This window comes from Anas acuta, chromosome 9 (genome assembly GCF_963932015.1).
Source record: "Anas acuta chromosome 9, bAnaAcu1.1, whole genome shotgun sequence".
In the NCBI taxonomy this organism is placed as follows: Eukaryota; Metazoa; Chordata; class Aves; order Anseriformes; family Anatidae; genus Anas; species Anas acuta.
The window spans coordinates 22967341-22985708 of record NC_088987.1 but is presented as its reverse complement, the minus strand read 5'-3'; the positions used below and the strand labels follow the sequence as shown (position 1 = coordinate 22985708).

Here is an 18368-nt window from a genome sequence, read left to right as displayed (position 1 = left end):
TTGGCAGCCTTTTACGCGTTCAAGCTAGTAATGGAAAAATAAGACATTTCTGCAGCATAATTTTAAATATGCAGCCTTGCATATTTAAATGAATTCCAGTATCTTTTAGCAGCAAACAGCTTCACTTAGGTCAGAATAATTTGTCCAAAGCCTAGTTTACATCAATTTAGAAATTCAGGGAGCACAGGATTGTTCCCCTTCCACAGCACGGTCTTCATCTCATTGATGAGACATTCAGCTCTCTGCAATAAGTATATTTAAGTGTTCCACAATTCCTTCTAAACCCTTGAAGATTCCCATTCTTTACTGCATTCCTGTTTCATTATTCCAAAACAGATGTCAGAGAAATACAGCTATTTATATTATACTGGTGAGGGCATCACTAACACTCTGAAAAAAAGTGTAGTTGCTGGGGGGTTTGCCTATGAATTCCCCAAAGGGTCTCAGGAATTAAAACACACACACTACTCCACATCCAGCCAGCTGTAGTTGGAAGAACAAGCAAGACTCCAAGTCTCTTTAACTTGAAATACATCAACAGGACAGAACAGACCTTTAAGTTTGGAATACTACTAGAAGCAATCTGTTATGTCTGCCTGTCCTTTGGGATCTCCAAAGCTTCAGAAGAAGTTAACATGGAAACCACCATTTTCCACAGGCAGACAAAATCAGTCTGCAGCCCTGGTATAAGAGTATTAAACAAGCAACGATCAAGCCTTTCAGTTCCCCTGGAAATAAGCATATCTAGCATTCAGGCAGGCAGTTACAAATAAAGTTTCTTACCTTCAGGAATTCTCCCACTTGTCTCAAACTGGCTTCCACACCATTTTCTCAAATATCTGTAATAAACTGATCCCATTTATTCCTGTTATTTTGAAAACTGTTAGATCTTTATTCTTCAACTGGCCAGAAGCTTGAAGTCCTTGTATTCACAATGTTCACATTAATTGCTTAGCTGTGGTATTACACTTGAACTTAAGCCAAATTAAGTGTTTAAAACCCACCACTGACTACTTTGATAAACGTACACTTGTTGCAACTTCCCTATTAAGGATTAGGCAAGCCACACATTCACTCCTCTACAGATGCTACTCTAGTATGACAGGAAATATTCCAGTAAATAAAAAAAAACGAACAATAAATTAACATTCCACAGGATATCTTACTAACATATGTGCATTTTTAATAAAATGAGCACTAGTCCATTTGTTGTACCTTGGCCTGCTATTACACATACCATTCTGCTCACAACTAAGTCATGTTCAAAGACTCCATCATTAGCTACCCACAATTGTATCTTTTAGTAGTTAACCTTTTTTCAAGTCACTATCAGTGACTTTGTGTCCTTCATTACACAGGTATCCTGTCAGAGTAACTCAAGTTTCCTGTTAGATAAGTCACTTCACTAGAGTTAGAACAGCAGGCTTAATCACAAGGTCAAAATGTAGCTAAAACTGAGGGATGTGAAAATTAAGCTTAAATCACCTTTGAGCATATCACTTTTGGTAACTCATTTGTGTATGAGATTCACAGTATGAACATTCTAACCCAATAAAATGTTATTGCACAGAAATAAAGCTACACAATCTTTTTCCTAATATTTATTTTTTTCACCTGCAAACTGTAGCAAAACATGATCAGCTTTATTATGCAGACAGGTATCCCTCTAACATTAGAGATTTAGGCATGTATAAATAGAAGAGCTCTTAGGAAAGGAAACAAACCTTCAATTTAACTTCATGACTTCCAATACCAATGGTTAAAATGATGTAGCTCATTCATTCCAAGAGATACAACAGCACCTTAAAGTGGCTGATCTATTTCCCAGTAACATTTTCCACATAACAATGTGTTAAAGTTACAAATACTGATATGCACAAATAGCTATTTTCTAAGAAAAATATGTACAGTACTGCAGCATAATGAACGTGGTATCTGCAATAACTTATTAGCCAATTTTAATATACATGATACCGCTACTTTTTACCTGCCAGTTCACAGGTTCAAGGATGTTACCACAGCCCTCTGTTTTGCACATTATTACCTGGGGAGAGGTGTGTGTGTGTGTGGAGGGGAGGGGGTGTTGATTTTCTTTGTTTGGGGGGGCTTGGTTTTTTGTGTTTGTTTTTTCGTGTTTGTGTGTGTTTTCCCCCCCCAAAGGTACACAAAGCAGGCTTTTATTTTAACTTCTTAAAGACTTCTTTTTTGTTTAAAGCTAATATCAGTGAAACAAGACAACAGTGCAAGAGGCGCAGAGATGTTATGTGACCACATAAGAGTTCTTTTGGGTAAAGTGTCTATAAGGCTATAAGAAAGGGTTGGTTGATGAGCTTCCTGTTGGGAATTGTCCTGTTGGTGCACCAGCCTGGGAGAAAATGAAAAAAGACATATTTAAGACTTTTTTTTCTGTATCACAATTATAAATACAGTGTACATAAAATGGTAAACAACTTCTTAGGATATTTATTTTACATCGGAGTTTTTTGTGTGTTTTTCTTTGAAGTGATACTGTTGTAAGAGCATGGTATATAAATACCTCCGTTTAAATTTGAGAAGCCTTACAAATGCCATGTCATCATTATATTGAATTGCATTTAGGAGATTCACATGCTGCCTTCCCTTATTTGAAGCAAAAAAATATCATGCAGCTCTATAATTGTTACAGATTATGTGTCTTCAGACATACAGAAGTTATTAATATCATGCAACAACTCACTCACCATAAAAGGGTTACTAGATACTCCAACAGCTGCAACTTGTCCAAAAGGAGTTACTACAGGCTTTGCCTGTCCAAATGCAGCAAAACCTGCTCCTTCAAGAGATAACAGTGGAAAACATTAACACTAGTAACCAGTCTACATAGAGATCTTTGCTGCAGCTCCAAAACAAAAGCAAGTGGAAGCTTGGACTGCACCAATCAGCAGGACTCACAATACTACATTGTTTATGCAGGATAAGAGCTTTTAAGCACAAAGCTTTCACTTAACAGCTCAATCTATTTATACTAGGACTTCTTGCAGACACATATAGTCTCAGTTCAAGAAACATTATATGTATTAGCAAGATCAGTTCCCAATTCAATGCAGTCTGTCTCTCTCCTCCCCCTCCCAGCAAAGTAGCCTGAATGCAGAAAAAATCTGTAGACTAAAAGTCTGAAGTTCAGGAAGAACTTTGAATGTTCCAGATGAAAAGCAATGAAAACAATAAGAAAACCAGAACCAACTTTGGCTCAGAGCTTGCCTCTGTTCACAAATTTGGAAAACCAAGCTCTTAAAATCATTCTCATCTAGAAGCTACTGCCTCACACTTCAGCTGTACAACCACACAAACACTTTAATCTGCCTCAGTGCGCAGTCAAACAGACAGAATGAAGCAGATACATCACTTTATCTTCAGAGCTCTAAAAAGTTTAGTTAAATAACAGCCATGTAAGTTATACGTGTCTGCAACAAAGTTTACACTCGCCTAGGTAACAAGCCTAAAGTATAGCTGCCTATGTCTTCTCTACAACACTGCTTCAATAGATGACTGCTTTTCTGTTAATGTCATCATTAACAGTGCACTCTTAAGATGATACTTGACAACATGGCTACTTCAGATATATTAGTTATTGCATCTTAGAGCTAAAGTCCAGGAGCACTGTGCTGCAGAGCTCTGGAGAACTGATTATAAAAGCTTAACATGACACACATGAATATCAAAAAGCTAAGTTTCTTAATAGTAGAAAACTTGTAAAAATGTACAGTAAGAAACCATCACGTATGTAAGTGTAAAAACAACGTAGCTGATCTTTTTATTTTCAGCTGTTCATAACTACTCAATTCTCAACTTCTACATGTGCTTTTTTTCAATGTTTATTTTATCATATAAATTTTGGGAGAAAGTACATTCTGGTTTTCTTGTGTCTGCTTTCTGAAAGTTAGCGAAAGCATTATCTGATGCAGACACTCCCAAATGAAGACAAAACAATTCTTGCGACTAAACCTTTTAGGCCTTTGAACACTTATAGTTTTAGTATCAAACTATGGTGAAGTTTGTTACATCACTGCACACAATCAAGCCTGAAAGCTCAACTACAGAGCCAAAACTGTTGTGTGAGGGGAACCTCTCACCAATATAATTAGAAAGTTCATACAGAAATAAATATGCACCCCTTGTTGCTGACAGAGTCAAATCATTTTCTCCATGTTTCTGATTTAAACAAGATTATCTAAAGGATGTAGACCTACCATTTGGCTGCTGACCAAAAGCAGTCTGTTGGGGGAAAGCTGCCTGGGTCGGGAATGTGGGCTGCTGGAAGTTGCCACTAAAACTAGTAGGAAGACTGTAGGAGGCAGGAGTTCCAAATCCTGCAGGCATGCTCATGGATGCAGTACCAAATGTTGCTGCTGGTAGGCAAAAAACAGCATTAAGTTATTTATAGGAGATAACTTCTTTTCATAAGACATTACAATAAAGCCATGTTCAGGGTCTCTTAATGCCTCAGTGACCACACAAAAGTTATGTTTAAATCCTACAGCCACTGAACTGATTTGTTACCTTGGATCACCAGAAATGAGGTGCTTAACTTACTTCTGCACTTTAAAAAATAAAGAGTAATTTAAAACGTGCTTGATCCAGCACATTCAGATATACTTTCTGGAAAGACCTCTTCCATATTCTTGACATCAAATATTTCGCCTGAGGTTTTTCTGGTAAAAAAAGTCTGCACACATCAGAAGCAAGCACTTTCAGGCAGCGTAAGCCCCTCTTTTTCTCTACCGAGAAAAGCATGGCAATATCTTCCTACATTACAAGCTGCATTACAGGAAGTTACAAGTAAAAAGAAAATCTTAAGGGATACATGCATCCCTCTCACAATCCCATCCTATGTGTCACTTTAAAGGAAACGCTCATCATGCACATTAATTTGCACATAAAGTTCCTAGTGCAAACTCTCTTACTGTTGAAGTAAGACTTAAAAACAAACAAACCAAACAAAATCTTGTCATCTGATTCTCTGCTGAAACATTTCAAGTAAAAGAACATACAGCACATATGCAATTCTACATGCCTCCAGCAAAAACAGGAGCACATCGAGTGGTATGTATACTCTCAATGTACACAGGATGTAGTAACAAAACCATTATTCAGTGTTTTGGGAGTTATTGTTGTAGGGAGAAGACTATAGAAGGCTTTTTGGTACAAATACAAACACCAAGCATTTTCTTCTAGTCCAACTTAGACAGAACTGTTCTTTTGAACTGCCAGATGTTAGATTTTACGCAAACCCAACAATACAAAATCCTTGTTTTTAATGAATATAGTTTAAATCATCAGTTGAAAAGTTTACCCCCAAAGTACTCAAGGGCAAGACATTATACACACAAACCGCTGACAAAGTACACACAAAACTAATGTACTAACATTGTTTTAAGTTAAAATTAGCAAAGCAGCTACTCATCAGGAAGACTTGCTAGAACAAACAAAAGCACAACAAATTGAGTAACAACTTGGGATATCCCAAAAGGCAAACTACTAACACAAGCTACAGGAGTCACTCAACTTGTTAGCATTCTATTGTGTCCATGGAGGATGCCAATAATGGTTTTGTTTTAGTTGCTTAATACATTTGTAAGCTCCTCTCTCCCTTTGCCCAGTTGCCAGATACCCATACCCACTCCATTTTTAAAACATGGAAAGTCTGAAATTCTACGTGCAGAGAACCAGATAGCTGCCAATAAGCTTTTACAAGCAAGTACAATTAGCCACAAGAAACTTGATACCAAATGTGGCCACCTACCAAAGTGAGCGTGAGGAAATATGTGAGAGTGCATTGCTCCCGAGAGGCCTTATGGAAGCCACAAAGAGACCAGACAATGTCAAATCATTTATACGCATTTGAACAGTAATTTCTTAGATAACTTTATAAATATACTCACACACACAGCAAACCATTCAGCCATAGCACAACCAGTGATATATTACATTAAGAAAGCCATTAGAAATAAATGCTACGAACCAGACCTCCCTAGTAATAAATAGAGTCCATGCAGAAAGAAAGTTTAGCATAAAAGGACAAGCTACAAGTTTGTAACTTACATTGAAATCAGTTGGGTATTATCATTACCTACAGCCACATTCTCTTATCTAGTACAGAACGCTATAGCTGAAAGCGTTAGAAACTCTGCGAGCCAAAAAAAAGCAGCATAGAAGATGGAAGGACGGAGTTGCCACATTCAAATAAATTTATCTGAAGAGCATTAATCCAGTTATCTTTTGTATGTTGCCATTGGGAGGAGGGACATATTGAAGTAACTTCCTCCATAGTCCGAGAATGCTGCTTCTAAAGGCTACAAGTTCTTAAAGATGATCCAAGATAGCACAGTTAGCAATAAGTGATAAAGTGAGGTAAACTATTATGTAGCTTAACTTATTTCCCTCATTAAATAGCTGAATATCTCAAAAGGGACTTAAAACCAAATTCATTTTAGCAGAGGATGTGAATCAGATCAATTCAATTTTAACTCAGTTTCATTCAGCCTACCTAGAGCTCTGAACAAAGCACAACTCTGTTAAAATGCATACATAAGCAGATTTAAGCCTGTGGAAGCCCAATTAGCAGATAAAAGCGGCCAAGTTTAGCAGTGTATTCTACTAGTTTTCCCGTTTAAAGACAGGATTAATTAAAATCCAAAGACCAATGCTTTAAAGAGTTTTTTTTAAATAAGGAAGTGATTGAGTTTTGTGAATGAATTATAATTCCATAGAATCCTGCCCCAGAAAATTAATATAAGTCATGAGCGTAAAGATTGTATTTAAATGTACATTTTCTTATTTATGCAAGGGAATAATATAAAGGACATCAATTCACCTGCTGTTTCAACCTATGCATTCATTTCAATCCATTACCGATTCTGTCAACGTGACCATTTTCATATTAGCCTGAATGAAGTGTCTTCCTGTGCTTCTTGAAACCAAGTTTTATTTCTAATACAGTTTAGCCTCAGCATATAGGCTTTGTATGGCTTACATAAATTTCAGGTAAAGTGGAGTTAGATCTTCCAGTTTGTTGCAAAGTTCAAGTTTAAAGTCTGTTTAAAACAGACTTTAATGAAGTATACTCCAGGATGTTTTTTTTTCCCAAACCCACCCCAAAAATTTCTATAAAATATGCAACATTAACTTGACATTCTTTCATGTATTAATTTTAACCGGATCCTAAATAATTCTAAATTAAAGATTGTAATCTAAAGCTTCATTTTTTTTCTGCTCTACTGTATAGTTATTTGTCCCAATCTAGGCACATTTTGAAACATTCCACTGTCCCTTCCATGTTAATCAGCTTCATGTTCTTTAGATAAGGCACTGAATAAGAGACCTTGCAAAAAGCTAACAGTCCAGAACTTCACCTTTCCTGGTTTTAACTCCAGCTCTGACAACCTCAGTTTTGAGGGCTTTCAGGATTTGGAACAAAAGAAAGAAAAAAATCAAGTGTATCAGCTTGGCAGCAAGGCTTTCAAGATCCCTGACTTCAGGGCAACCTACTGTGAAGCATGCTTCAAAGCTAAAAAGTAATAATCTTGCACATTACTAAGCTATTCAATAGCCTATGTATTACCAGATAGGTAGTATTAAAACATCTTAACGGATCATTTTGACTTTTTTCATGGCCACACAGTCTGTAATTCTAGGACTGGACCAGAAACAGAAAACTAGTGTCCTCAACCCAACAAAAATATCATATAACACCACACAAAGAAAGCAAAGGTAAGCTATTCATAAATATCATACTCTACATTGAACACACACACACCTCTAAAGACAGGTAACACAAAAAGCCTTTAAGAAAAATTACACAGCCATGAACAAAGAATCAGTGCAAGCCCTGAAGAGTTTCACAAGCACAGGGTTGCTTTTTCTTTTTTCCTAACCTGTTGTTCCTCGGCTATTGGTCTGGAATGGATTTGTTGAAGGTGCCACTGGGGCAACAGGGGCAGCTACAAATGGATTTGTGGACGGTGTTGCTGAAAGATTAAAAACATTGTATTTAATAAAGCCTTTTAAAAATAGCCAGTCTTACTCATATTAGGTTTATAATACCTTTAGATAAAGATATGTAAGTATCTATACAATTTCTTGGAAACTTAGTAATCAATAATGAAATACTTAATTTGAAATGCAACACATGCACAGACAACAGTACTTTTTGGTGTCCCTTGGTAACTTCATTATCCATAGTGTCACAGTACAGCACTATCAATTAAAAACTAATAAGCTGCTTGCTTAGAGTCCATGAAAGGTGTTAGTAACACTTACATACCTCCAAATGGAGCAGGCACGCTTGAAGATACAGGTTGTGTCTGTGCAGTAGCAGCCACAGGTACTGTTCCAAAAGCATTGCTGAAAATAATTCATACATTCAGGACAGTCAGAATTGCTTGTTTAACAATTAAATACAACTTACATTTATTGTCAGCATATAAAAAAAGAAAAAGGAATGCTTACACACAGTTTGCAATGTGCATTATAATTCAATGACGCCAGCATCAGAGATAACTACTGCTGAGCAATGAAAAATCCTCTCCACCAACAGCAAGAGAAAGAATATTGAACAGAGGTCATAAGTATAAGGTTGCAAATCAAAATCTTTAGGGGGGCACTTGCAATACCAGGAAGTGTTATAAGAGACATTTAGTGTTTAGTACCCTAATGATCTAGAAAGAAGCCACTGCTAATCTTTACATCAAAAATATTAGATTAACATTTTGCTAGGGATGATGCTATGATTTTTGGTATGTATGCAAATAATCTGTACATAAGTGTTACCATCTAACAGGTTCAGCATATAACAACTAGAAAGGTGCACAGAGCATTCTGCTGACTGCTTTATATCATCATACAGTATTGGTATTTAAAACACAGGATGCAGTTTCAATAGTGCTTCTAAACATCTAACATTTCCTCAGTTTTTGATAAAATTGGAAACAAGTTTAAGAAACAACTTTGAGCTACTTTTCCGCATATTGTTTAAGTCTATGAAGAAAGTCACAATTATGTCTAACAAAAAGTACCTGCTGACATTACTGGTGGAAGTATATGCATTACTAGAGGTTGCTGTGGAGCTGAACACGCTGTCTAATTCTGCTAGAGCTGCATACTTGTCTGAAGATGCACTTGATTGATTTGGGGCCGACAAAGCAGGACCTCCTGATGCTGACACTACTGTACTGAAGCCACTTCCTTGCTCACTACCACCTAGAAAGAGAGAATACAGATTAAAAGAGATTAAGGTTTCACTTTCTGCCCTACTGATGTTGAGTACTAACATACAGATTTCATTTTCAGACTTATACTCAATACAAACTATGGCATGCAGAAGTGACACGCTTCTCTAGATACTCTGCAGTTCCAAAGAGTGTCCAGTTTCCCTGAGAAGACTCAATACTACTGTCATTTTCAATCAGAAGATAAAACAGATTTGAAGGTGTGTTTTTTTGTTACAGAACAAAGCTCTACATTATACACCAACACAAGTTCTCAGATACCACTTGCAAAGATAAGTTAGAATTTCTTCTCATGATTAATACAACTTCACATCTCCTGAATATACATTTCCAAACACTGAAAGAGATGCTGATGCTACTTCACTTTCTACAGAGAAAATGGACTCAAAGGACTATTCTTACAGCACCAAGTGATTCCACAAGATCTCACAAAGCCAGTGGAGCTTTCTACTAGAAGAGGTGACCTTTATTTGATCCCTACACCTTATCTGTAGTCCTTCAAAAAGATTGCTAAACCATGGAGGCAGTGTCTTGACTGAATGCAGTCTTGGGTAGGCTAGCACTGAATTGAGAGTGAAGTTTAATTTTGTGTCTGTGCTGAAAATAACTTAAACTCTAGTTTTGTCAGAACTGGTGTTCACTGCCAATGAACTTTGATCAAAACCAAGCAGAAACCTTGAGGTGCCTATACATTTGTGAACAAGACCAACAAAGCCACATATCGTATTAGGCCACACTGTTTGGCAGCTGATGCAACTTTACTGTTCCAGCAACATACAGAGTAAAACTGATCTGAACACTAGTGAAATTCAAGCTAGTTTTTAGACAGCACTTCTTTAGCGCACACATACAAAAAAAAAATTTATTGTAAGAATATCAATGCTCCTAGCTTATAAAATAGTAAAGCAAAACCTTTTTGTGGCAGAGAGGTACGACAGTTACTCTGGCAATTCTTTGCAACAACTGCAGCTCTCCACTTGAGAGCCTTCACCATAGCTTTTTATATAAATATATTTGAGCTAAGTTTTTTTTATATTTATAGGTATTTGAATGTGTATATATGTGCGTTGCTGTATGACTCATTTAGACAGTTATTCATCTTGATATCAATTAGATTCCTAACAAGCAGCCTTCTGATGACATCCTTTTGGAGTAAGGCCTTAAAAAAAATCTCAAGCTTTAATTTCTTACACATTAAGGATATATTGAAGTGAAATTCAACTCATAATTTAAAGAAAGGACATTTTTAAGTAGTTACTAACTTGACAGGCACAGCCATCCTCGTGGTAAGTACACACACATTATAAGCATGTCAAAAATAAAATTAGTTACCTTGCCCTGCACTGAAGATATTATCTAAATTAGCCAGAGCTGCATATTTGTCTGCTGACTGAAGATTTGGTTTATTCACTGCAGCTTTACTGGCTCCAGTTGCTGTTGCGTTGCTCTGAGAAGCATTGAAGGCTCCAAAGTCAGCACTGGAGGATTTGGGGAAGTTATCAAAGTGAGCAAAGTTAGCATTCACTGATCCAGCACTTCCACCTGTAACAGAAGTTAGATGTGATCGATACTTTATTTAGCTCTGAAGCATCTCCAACATTAACTGCTGGTACAATAATCCCACCTCTCTGCAGTTACCTGAGGCAACAAGTTCCCCCTGCCCCATCCCACAGGTATAAGACCCTTTCCCTTATACTTCAAATTTAAGTTTGGCCAACAGGAAAAAAAAAATGTCTTTTTCAGTCTGCAGATCAGGGACAAAAGCTTCACCAGATTAAATCACTCATAATTTGATCTTCCATGTCTTTCAGATCTACGTGTTACCCATCAGCTGTTAAAGCAATTTTAGGAATATTTCGTTAGACTAACAAATATTTGTCTGAACCTTTAATATTCAGAATATCGGAGCTTTGTTTTCTGTTATGTATCTAATGAACTACTTGAATTTACTTAATGGTATGATATGCTTGACCATTTCAGATATCAGTCATCATTCCAGCCTAGAAGTCCAGAAGTAGAATGATTCTACATTAAAGTTTAGAGAGTTTTGTTCTCTTTTCTCAGATTCTTAGACTAAATCCAATCAGAAAAAGGGTTGAGATAGAGAATATGCAAAACAGCTGTTTTTATACTGGGTTTCTACTTACATCAGATATACGTAAATCAACTGGAAAAATCCACATTAACTAAACTTATGTTTAAATACAAAACCATGAGCTTCCATCTCTCCACCATCCAAAAATTTTATTGATACAGACAGGTCACGTACTTAAATTTAAATGAATTACTCCATTACATGTATCACACTCTACAACAACTGGTTGAAGACTCCACTCATACTCATACTCTAAAACCGAAACATTTTAATAGCTTAATCAATGAAGTTAAAACATACGCAACAGTAGAAATGACGATGCTATACTACAATGGCATAAAATGAAGCAAGCTGAGTTTTCCACTGTGTGGAACTTACTGTGTACAGCCTGAAGAGGAAAAGCTGAAGTAAATTCACCAAAACTGCAGCTAGATGAAAGCGTTCTGAACGCTGGACAGCCAGAAATTGTGTGAGGGTTAAAGTTAACATAAGAGGGGAGAAAGAAAATTTGAAAAAAAGTTTAAAACGACACCACACTCAAAAGAAAAAAAAAGGAAAAGAAAGTCAGTCAGCCAAAGATCTAGACAAACAGCAAGTGTAAACTCAAGCAAAAGTTTTAAAGCATGATCAAATTAAAGGAAAGCAAAAATAAATCTTAGCAATAGGCTCTACACATGAAGTCACAAGAACATACACAAAGTATGTACACCTATTACACATTTGCACAGATGCCCTTGTTTTGGTACTGTGATGTGATTTTGGGTCTACCAAAACCCCTCACTTACAAGAGTGACAAGTGATTCAGTATTTACCAAAAGCAGTACTTTTTTTATTATTTATTTCAGGTGTAGAGCTAATAAACACATGGCGCCATAAAAAGACTTCTTAGTAGCATTAGGAAAAAAAGGAAATTAACAACAAACAAAGAATTCATTTTGAGTTTCCCCAGAGCTTCAGATGGCTTGATTGCATTAAAGCAGGCAGATGCAAGAAACAACCTCAGCTTAAGTACCTTCCAACATAAAGGTAAGAAGTATTTCAATTAAGTATTAATCAAAAGTGCTAGGAGTTCTACCTGTATTTTGGGGCTGAAAAGAAGACTGACTTGCTGTGGGGAAACCTCCAAAACTACTCGAGCCACTAGACTGTCCAAATGCATCAAAGTTTGCAAAACCTGCATTTGCAGAGTTCTGCGCTGTAAATTGCAAAGGAACAAAACATGTTAATGGATATGGGAAACAAACAGAAACAGATGTATTAACTGAATTAATGGTCATGACAGCCACCAAGGGTTGTGTCCTACCTTGCAATTGCTTTTTACATGAAAGCTATATATGATATTCTACAAATAAAAGCTGTCTTTGGAACAAGCTTTCATGACTCATCTTCACAGACCTATATCAGTTAATGCTGTTTCCTCCTCACACACGCTACTACTCACAACTGCATGACTTGATTCAATACAGTTCACCTTAACCCTAAAAGGTCTGAAGAGGTGCTTGGTCAGGGAGAAACAACCCAAAACGTACAGAATACCAGATGTTTACCTGCAGAACCCAAACTAGTTTTTAAATGCTACTTTTCAAAACAGTTTTTAGATTAACTGAATTTTTTTTTTTTTTAGGAATAAAGTTACAAGGTAATTCCTGTAACATACTGACAATTTGAATTCCTAATATACAAAGTGCCACTTAGAAAAAAATAGTTTGGTACCACCTGAATAGTTTTGACTAGGTTTATAAGTTCATATTACTGGAAAATTCAGTTTAAAACAAAAAAGTAAAGTCAGAGTACAGAAATCAATACCAATGTCAAGAAGATTGCATTCATAGACTGTATCCACAAAATAAAATCCAAGGAAAGTTCAAATAGCATTTCAGTTTGTGCCTTCCTTTTGTGCCATACTACAGAAGGAAATAAAAGTTAAAAACCATCTAACTTCAAACAGCTGGATATCCAAGCATCAACAGATTCAACAAGAATTAAAAGCCAAACTCGTAAGCTCCACAGAAAGTCTTAACCACTTACAAGCAAGGAATAAGCAGAAAAATGTTCTTAATCAAATGCAAACCAAAACCTCGTATATATGTGTGTGTACGTATGTATATATGTGTATATATATATGTATATATATACACACATGCATATCTATAGAGAGAGAGATAGATTGAGTTGCTTTTTAAAGCTCACAAAATGCCTTCTAGCATAATAGATTGCAATATATTATTAGGTCACAATTTGTTTATTCTAGAGGGACTCTGTAGATTAAATATACACAAAAACAGTAAGTTAAGCCAATTAAGTACTTTTACTTAACAGCCAGGTAATGCTGACTACTAATATGTTACATTATTTCACTTCATTTCTATTTTAAAAGCATCTGTACCTCAGGTTTATAAACTAAAAGAACATTCATACACAAACACAATGCTGCTAAAAAATGAAAGTGCAATTTTTTCCTTCATAAAGGATACTGGGAGAGAGGGTAAGGTACTTAACATTACTTTTCATTGGAAGCAAGCACAAGAGTCAACAAGCAAGAAAACTAATGAGAAAGCAAGGCCTTGAGAAAGTTCTGTCCTAAAGCTTTCGCCTTTGAGGTATGCAAGGACAAAACACTGACACAAACAGGGGGAAAAAAAACTTTAGTTGTACTGTCTGTATTGGTTCAAACAGTATCTCTTCAAACTTTATCTCCAAATTCCACAGCTTTAAGCCAGTAGCTTTTTAAGAAGAATAAATGAAGAATTCAATTGTAAGTTGCTTATGAAAGTGGTGCTTTAAATACTGATACATCCTTTGGATAGAGGCTCCTCAGACTCCAGTTTAAATGACCAAACAGGATTAAACACAAACGTCACTCCTAGAATTGTCACAGGTTTTTGTTTTTTTAAAACCACTCAGACTTATGTCAAGCATCTGATATCAAATACCTATGAGTCTAGATCAAAGAATTAGAATGTATTATGTTATGGTCCACTTAATTTTATTGCATCAGCTGACACAAAATTATGATTTGCAAGTGGATCCATGTTAAAGCATTAGTGCTCTAAAAGCTTCTGCAGAGTATTCAGATGTTAATCTTGCTTTATTTCATGTGGTAAAGTTTAAATCTGTATAGAAGTGGCACAAAGGTAAAGACCAGGTAAGACTTGTATTTTCCTGTCCCTGAATGATTTGTATATCATGTTTTTAAGTTCTGGCATTGACAGTCCACCTTGAGTTTTCCTCCCAGAAACCCAAGAACAACATTAATTTAGGCAACCTGTGGGGAGTGCAAATTGACACAGATTTGCAACTGTTGTTGTGACTGCAGATGAATGAGGTAGTATAAAAGCTGGCTGGCTAAACCTAGCTTGAGTTTGACAGCACCAGTCACAGAAATGAAAGCTGTGCCCAGTCTTCACTCAGTTTCATCTGTGAGATTTGCTCTACTCAGCGTGCAATAAAATGTATGAAACGTTAAAAAAATCAAGAGAAAACGTTCAACTACAAAATCGAAAATAATTCTCTAGAAGACAATGCCTGTGTCATACTACTTTACTTTTTCCAAGTAAATTCTCTTCTCCATCACTACATGTGACAGCTGTCCTGCGTCACCACACTTCTTTAAAATCTTTTTGTACACATTCTCTTAGTTTATAGGAAGTCCACAGGCCAAAAAAGGTTTTTTTAATCCTTTTTGTCACTATTACCAGTATGTGAGCTACAAGGAACAGCCACCTATAGTCATCTTCAAAATCTAGTTTTGCAGAAGCTATGGAACTTTAAATACAGAAAGTAAATGTAAAATCAGTAAGGTTTTTCCTCAACATGCAGCAGTGTCCCGAGCAAACACAGTACATAAGAAATAAACTTGGAGAAAAAAAGGAGCATATCAAAAGCTGTTCTTCATGTAAGATTTTCAAGGTTTACATCTAGACTTTATAGATCGCAGCACAAGTTTTATTATTTTCCTAAGAGCTGCTGCACTCACTTGTTCCTTAATTGCAGAGACAGTAACTTATACTAGAAGACCTTAAATTTACTGATGCTCTTCAGTGGTTTCTTTAGTTAGCCACAGTGTGCATGAAGGGAAAGAGACAAGTCCATCCCCTGCACGCATAGCAAAAGAGCTCTAAAACAAGAACACCAGACCATAAACTTTGATTAAATAGTGCCTGATCACATACAAGTTCTTCCATCCTCCACTGTAGGTATGTGACAGAAATGACAAATATGCCACTCAGTTTTGTGCCAAAGGTGGTGGGTGGGCTGACCAACCTTCTTTCTTGTGTTCCAAAGGGACAATGCTGTAACACTGCATTATTAGTTGTAGTTAACACTACCCCGTGGTTACTGCACACAGTAGAAGCCTTACAAATATTTTATCCTAGCAAATAAGAAAACTTCTGCTAAAACAGTTTAGCACACATATTCAGCTATTACATGCTCAGAACTTTTGTTTTCTAGAAATGAATTTACCTGAAACTGTTTTGGCTTCTAAAGGTTTTCCCTAAGAGCCATGGATATGATCACTATGTATAACTATTGAAGTAGAAAACTAGTCACTACATCTGGGCATTACTCATGCTTTGGATTTTCAGCACTTAAGAGATGCTGTTAATTTTTGGTTGAAATATTTTATTTATGCTGGAGCATTTATACTCTTTTTACCATTTTAAAAAGTAACCAGAAGAGATATGTAAGAATTTTTACCTAGTTTTGGAACACAGTATTGAAATATAGGTGTAACAGGACTTTCACCTTTTGAAATCAACAAATAGTAAGTATACTATTTAGACTCATTCAGCACAAATTTGACAAGTTACTGGAAAGAGTTAAACACCTGCAGTCTCTCCAGTAACAATTACACTATTGGCTAGTCACTACAAGTTCTCCCACTTAAATATACCTCCAAAACCAGGATTAACATGAAATCTTCCATTAAGGATTTTACAGGATACACTGCAATGTTATTCCATTTCACTGAGTTTAGCTAATTATTCAGCAACACTTTTTGAAAGTTAACTTTAAGCAAGCTTTGACACTTTGCTTAATTCTTCAGGTATACGATGGGAGTCCTCTCAATCACACTTCCTCTCAGCCATTAACAACTTCAGGATTTCTAAGAAACATCTCTTGTTGGCTTAGCAGCACTGCAGTTTCTCTCAGAAAAAAATAGATGAAAAGCTCATTCAGACTAGGCAGGCAAAGGTACTTTCCCACAATTGCAATGCAAGTTAACAACAACATACTTCAGTGACCACAGAATCAACCTCTTATTTAGAATGACTTCTATGGTTCAAGATCTTTGGCTGAAAATAAACCCCGAGGGCTCAATGTATTTTACTGAAGATGTTCTTAAAGAACTCAAGGCCTACCCCTATCCTTAGTCAAGACATATGTCTGAGGCTTGTTTGTTCTTCTCAAAACTAGAAAATACCACCCACTACAGGCTTCATTCAGTTTTCAAAGACACGCACACAAGGGGCAGGGTGGAACAGGTCATTCTTTAAACTAAGGATGCCTTTGTTTTTCCTCTAAAAACCTGATAGTCATTGTCAATGCATTTGAACTCAAAGTCTTTATATCTGCTTTCTTTTCCTGAATGCTCTTCCTAATAATTTTCAGAAAGAAAACGGAAAGTCTAATATCAGCTTCTCCCTATATTCGGTTACTCATCCTCTCACTCTCTCCCACAAAATTTAAAGTTCTAGTAGTGGGCAGAAAACATTCTATGCACACATATCATAGAAAATAGCTATAGCAACTCCCACTCCAAAAAAAAAAATCATGATTACCAGCATTTGTGTTCCACCTCTCTCTATAAAAAGAGGAAAGGAAATCTTGACTGATAAAGCATTCTAAAGGCACAGAAATCAGATATACCTTATGAATAAGTGTAGCCTAGTGACATAAAAAAACTAAATCTACTTTTTACACATATAAAGAGGATACATTGCTCTGAATACTCACCTGTATGACTGTTGAAGTGTGCAAAATTAGCAAAATTTGCTGTTGCAGTTGACTGAGGAGCAGGAGCAGCAAAGATATCTGAGCCAAGGTCACTGAGGAGGTCAAATTGTTTCTTTTCTTGTTGCTGCTGTCCTTGAGATCGAACTACAACAGGAGACTACAAACAACATTTCAATTAGATAAGACAAAAAAGACCCTGATATTTTTGCCAAAGTGGCTTTTGCAAAATGCTAAGCATATTTAACTGGTCATTTATTCCTCAAGTTTAAGATACTGTATGTGACACAGACCCCCCTCTAACAGTAGGAGGAAGATATTCTATTTTATGATATTGTGACAGCATTTAAGAAAATGCCACTGCAGCCTTTTGGATTAAAATGACCTAGAAGAATAAAGCAGCAGCACATAAACAAGCAAGTTCAAAATTATGCATGTAAAACTGCAAATATTGTACTAACACAAGCAAAAAAAGCTATTTTACAAGGTGGATAATAGTTATTCACTGCATTCTGAAGTCTTTAAAATTCAGTACAGGGAAAATAAGGAGTTTAATAAGAAGGCTGCAAGATGCAGATTTCTACTGTGAAAGGTCCACTTCAGAGCTGACAGCTCTTCAGCTGTCATTAGGTACTCACTTGGCTAGGTGTGCCCTTGTTTAAGTGCAGTGCAGGTGCAGCTTCTCCCAGGAGAGATTTGAGGGGCTTCACCTCAGGTGTGCTGCTTGTACTACTAGCAGAAGACCCCGATATGGACGCGTGGACTGACGCCACCACCTTTGCTTGCTCTGGAGGAACATACCTACATTCAAAAAAGCAATTTTTTTTGTTTTGTTTTTGTGTTTGTTTTTTGTTTTTTATAGGTTTAGCATGAAAAGCTCTGCCCAACACATACAAGACTCAAGTATGGATACTGGTAGATCTCAGCTTTGCTATTTTAACCACTAGGCCTGCAATAAATTATCAGTACTTCAGTTTGTAAAAATACCTAGGGTATAAATGACAGATTTTTAAATAGACTACAACGCCTTTTTTTTTTTTTTTTGATAAATA

At 36.3% G+C, this 18368-nt stretch overlaps 1 protein-coding gene across 9 annotated transcripts in view; it reads right to left on the bottom strand.

Annotated features, from left to right (window-relative positions):
• Nucleotides 1-1586: 1586 nt before the first annotated feature.
• The window catches only part of AGFG1 (ArfGAP with FG repeats 1), a 36487-nt gene continuing 19705 nt past the window's right edge, over nt 1587-18368 (bottom strand). Inside the window, exons 4-15 of one of the 9 annotated variants that reach the window (XM_068691866.1) lie at nt 17955-18117; nt 17320-17476; nt 12437-12556; nt 11740-11811; nt 10599-10808; nt 9054-9237; nt 8303-8382; nt 7914-8006; nt 5783-5830; nt 4230-4388; nt 2721-2812; nt 1587-2365 (exon numbers count right to left, since the gene is read on the bottom strand). In XM_068691866.1, coding sequence (XP_068547967.1) covers nt 2306-2365; nt 2721-2812; nt 4230-4388; nt 5783-5830; nt 7914-8006; nt 8303-8382; nt 9054-9237; nt 10599-10808; nt 11740-11811; nt 12437-12556; nt 17320-17476; nt 17955-18117 — 1438 coding nt within the window. In that variant the 3' untranslated portion in view covers nt 1587-2305. The remainder of the gene's footprint in view (nt 2366-2720; nt 2813-4229; nt 4389-5782; nt 5831-7913; nt 8007-8302; nt 8383-9053; nt 9238-10598; nt 10809-11739; nt 11812-12436; nt 12557-17319; nt 17477-17954; nt 18118-18368) is intronic. The other 8 variants (XM_068691867.1, XM_068691872.1, XM_068691869.1 and 5 more) reach the window with 8 other exon arrangements.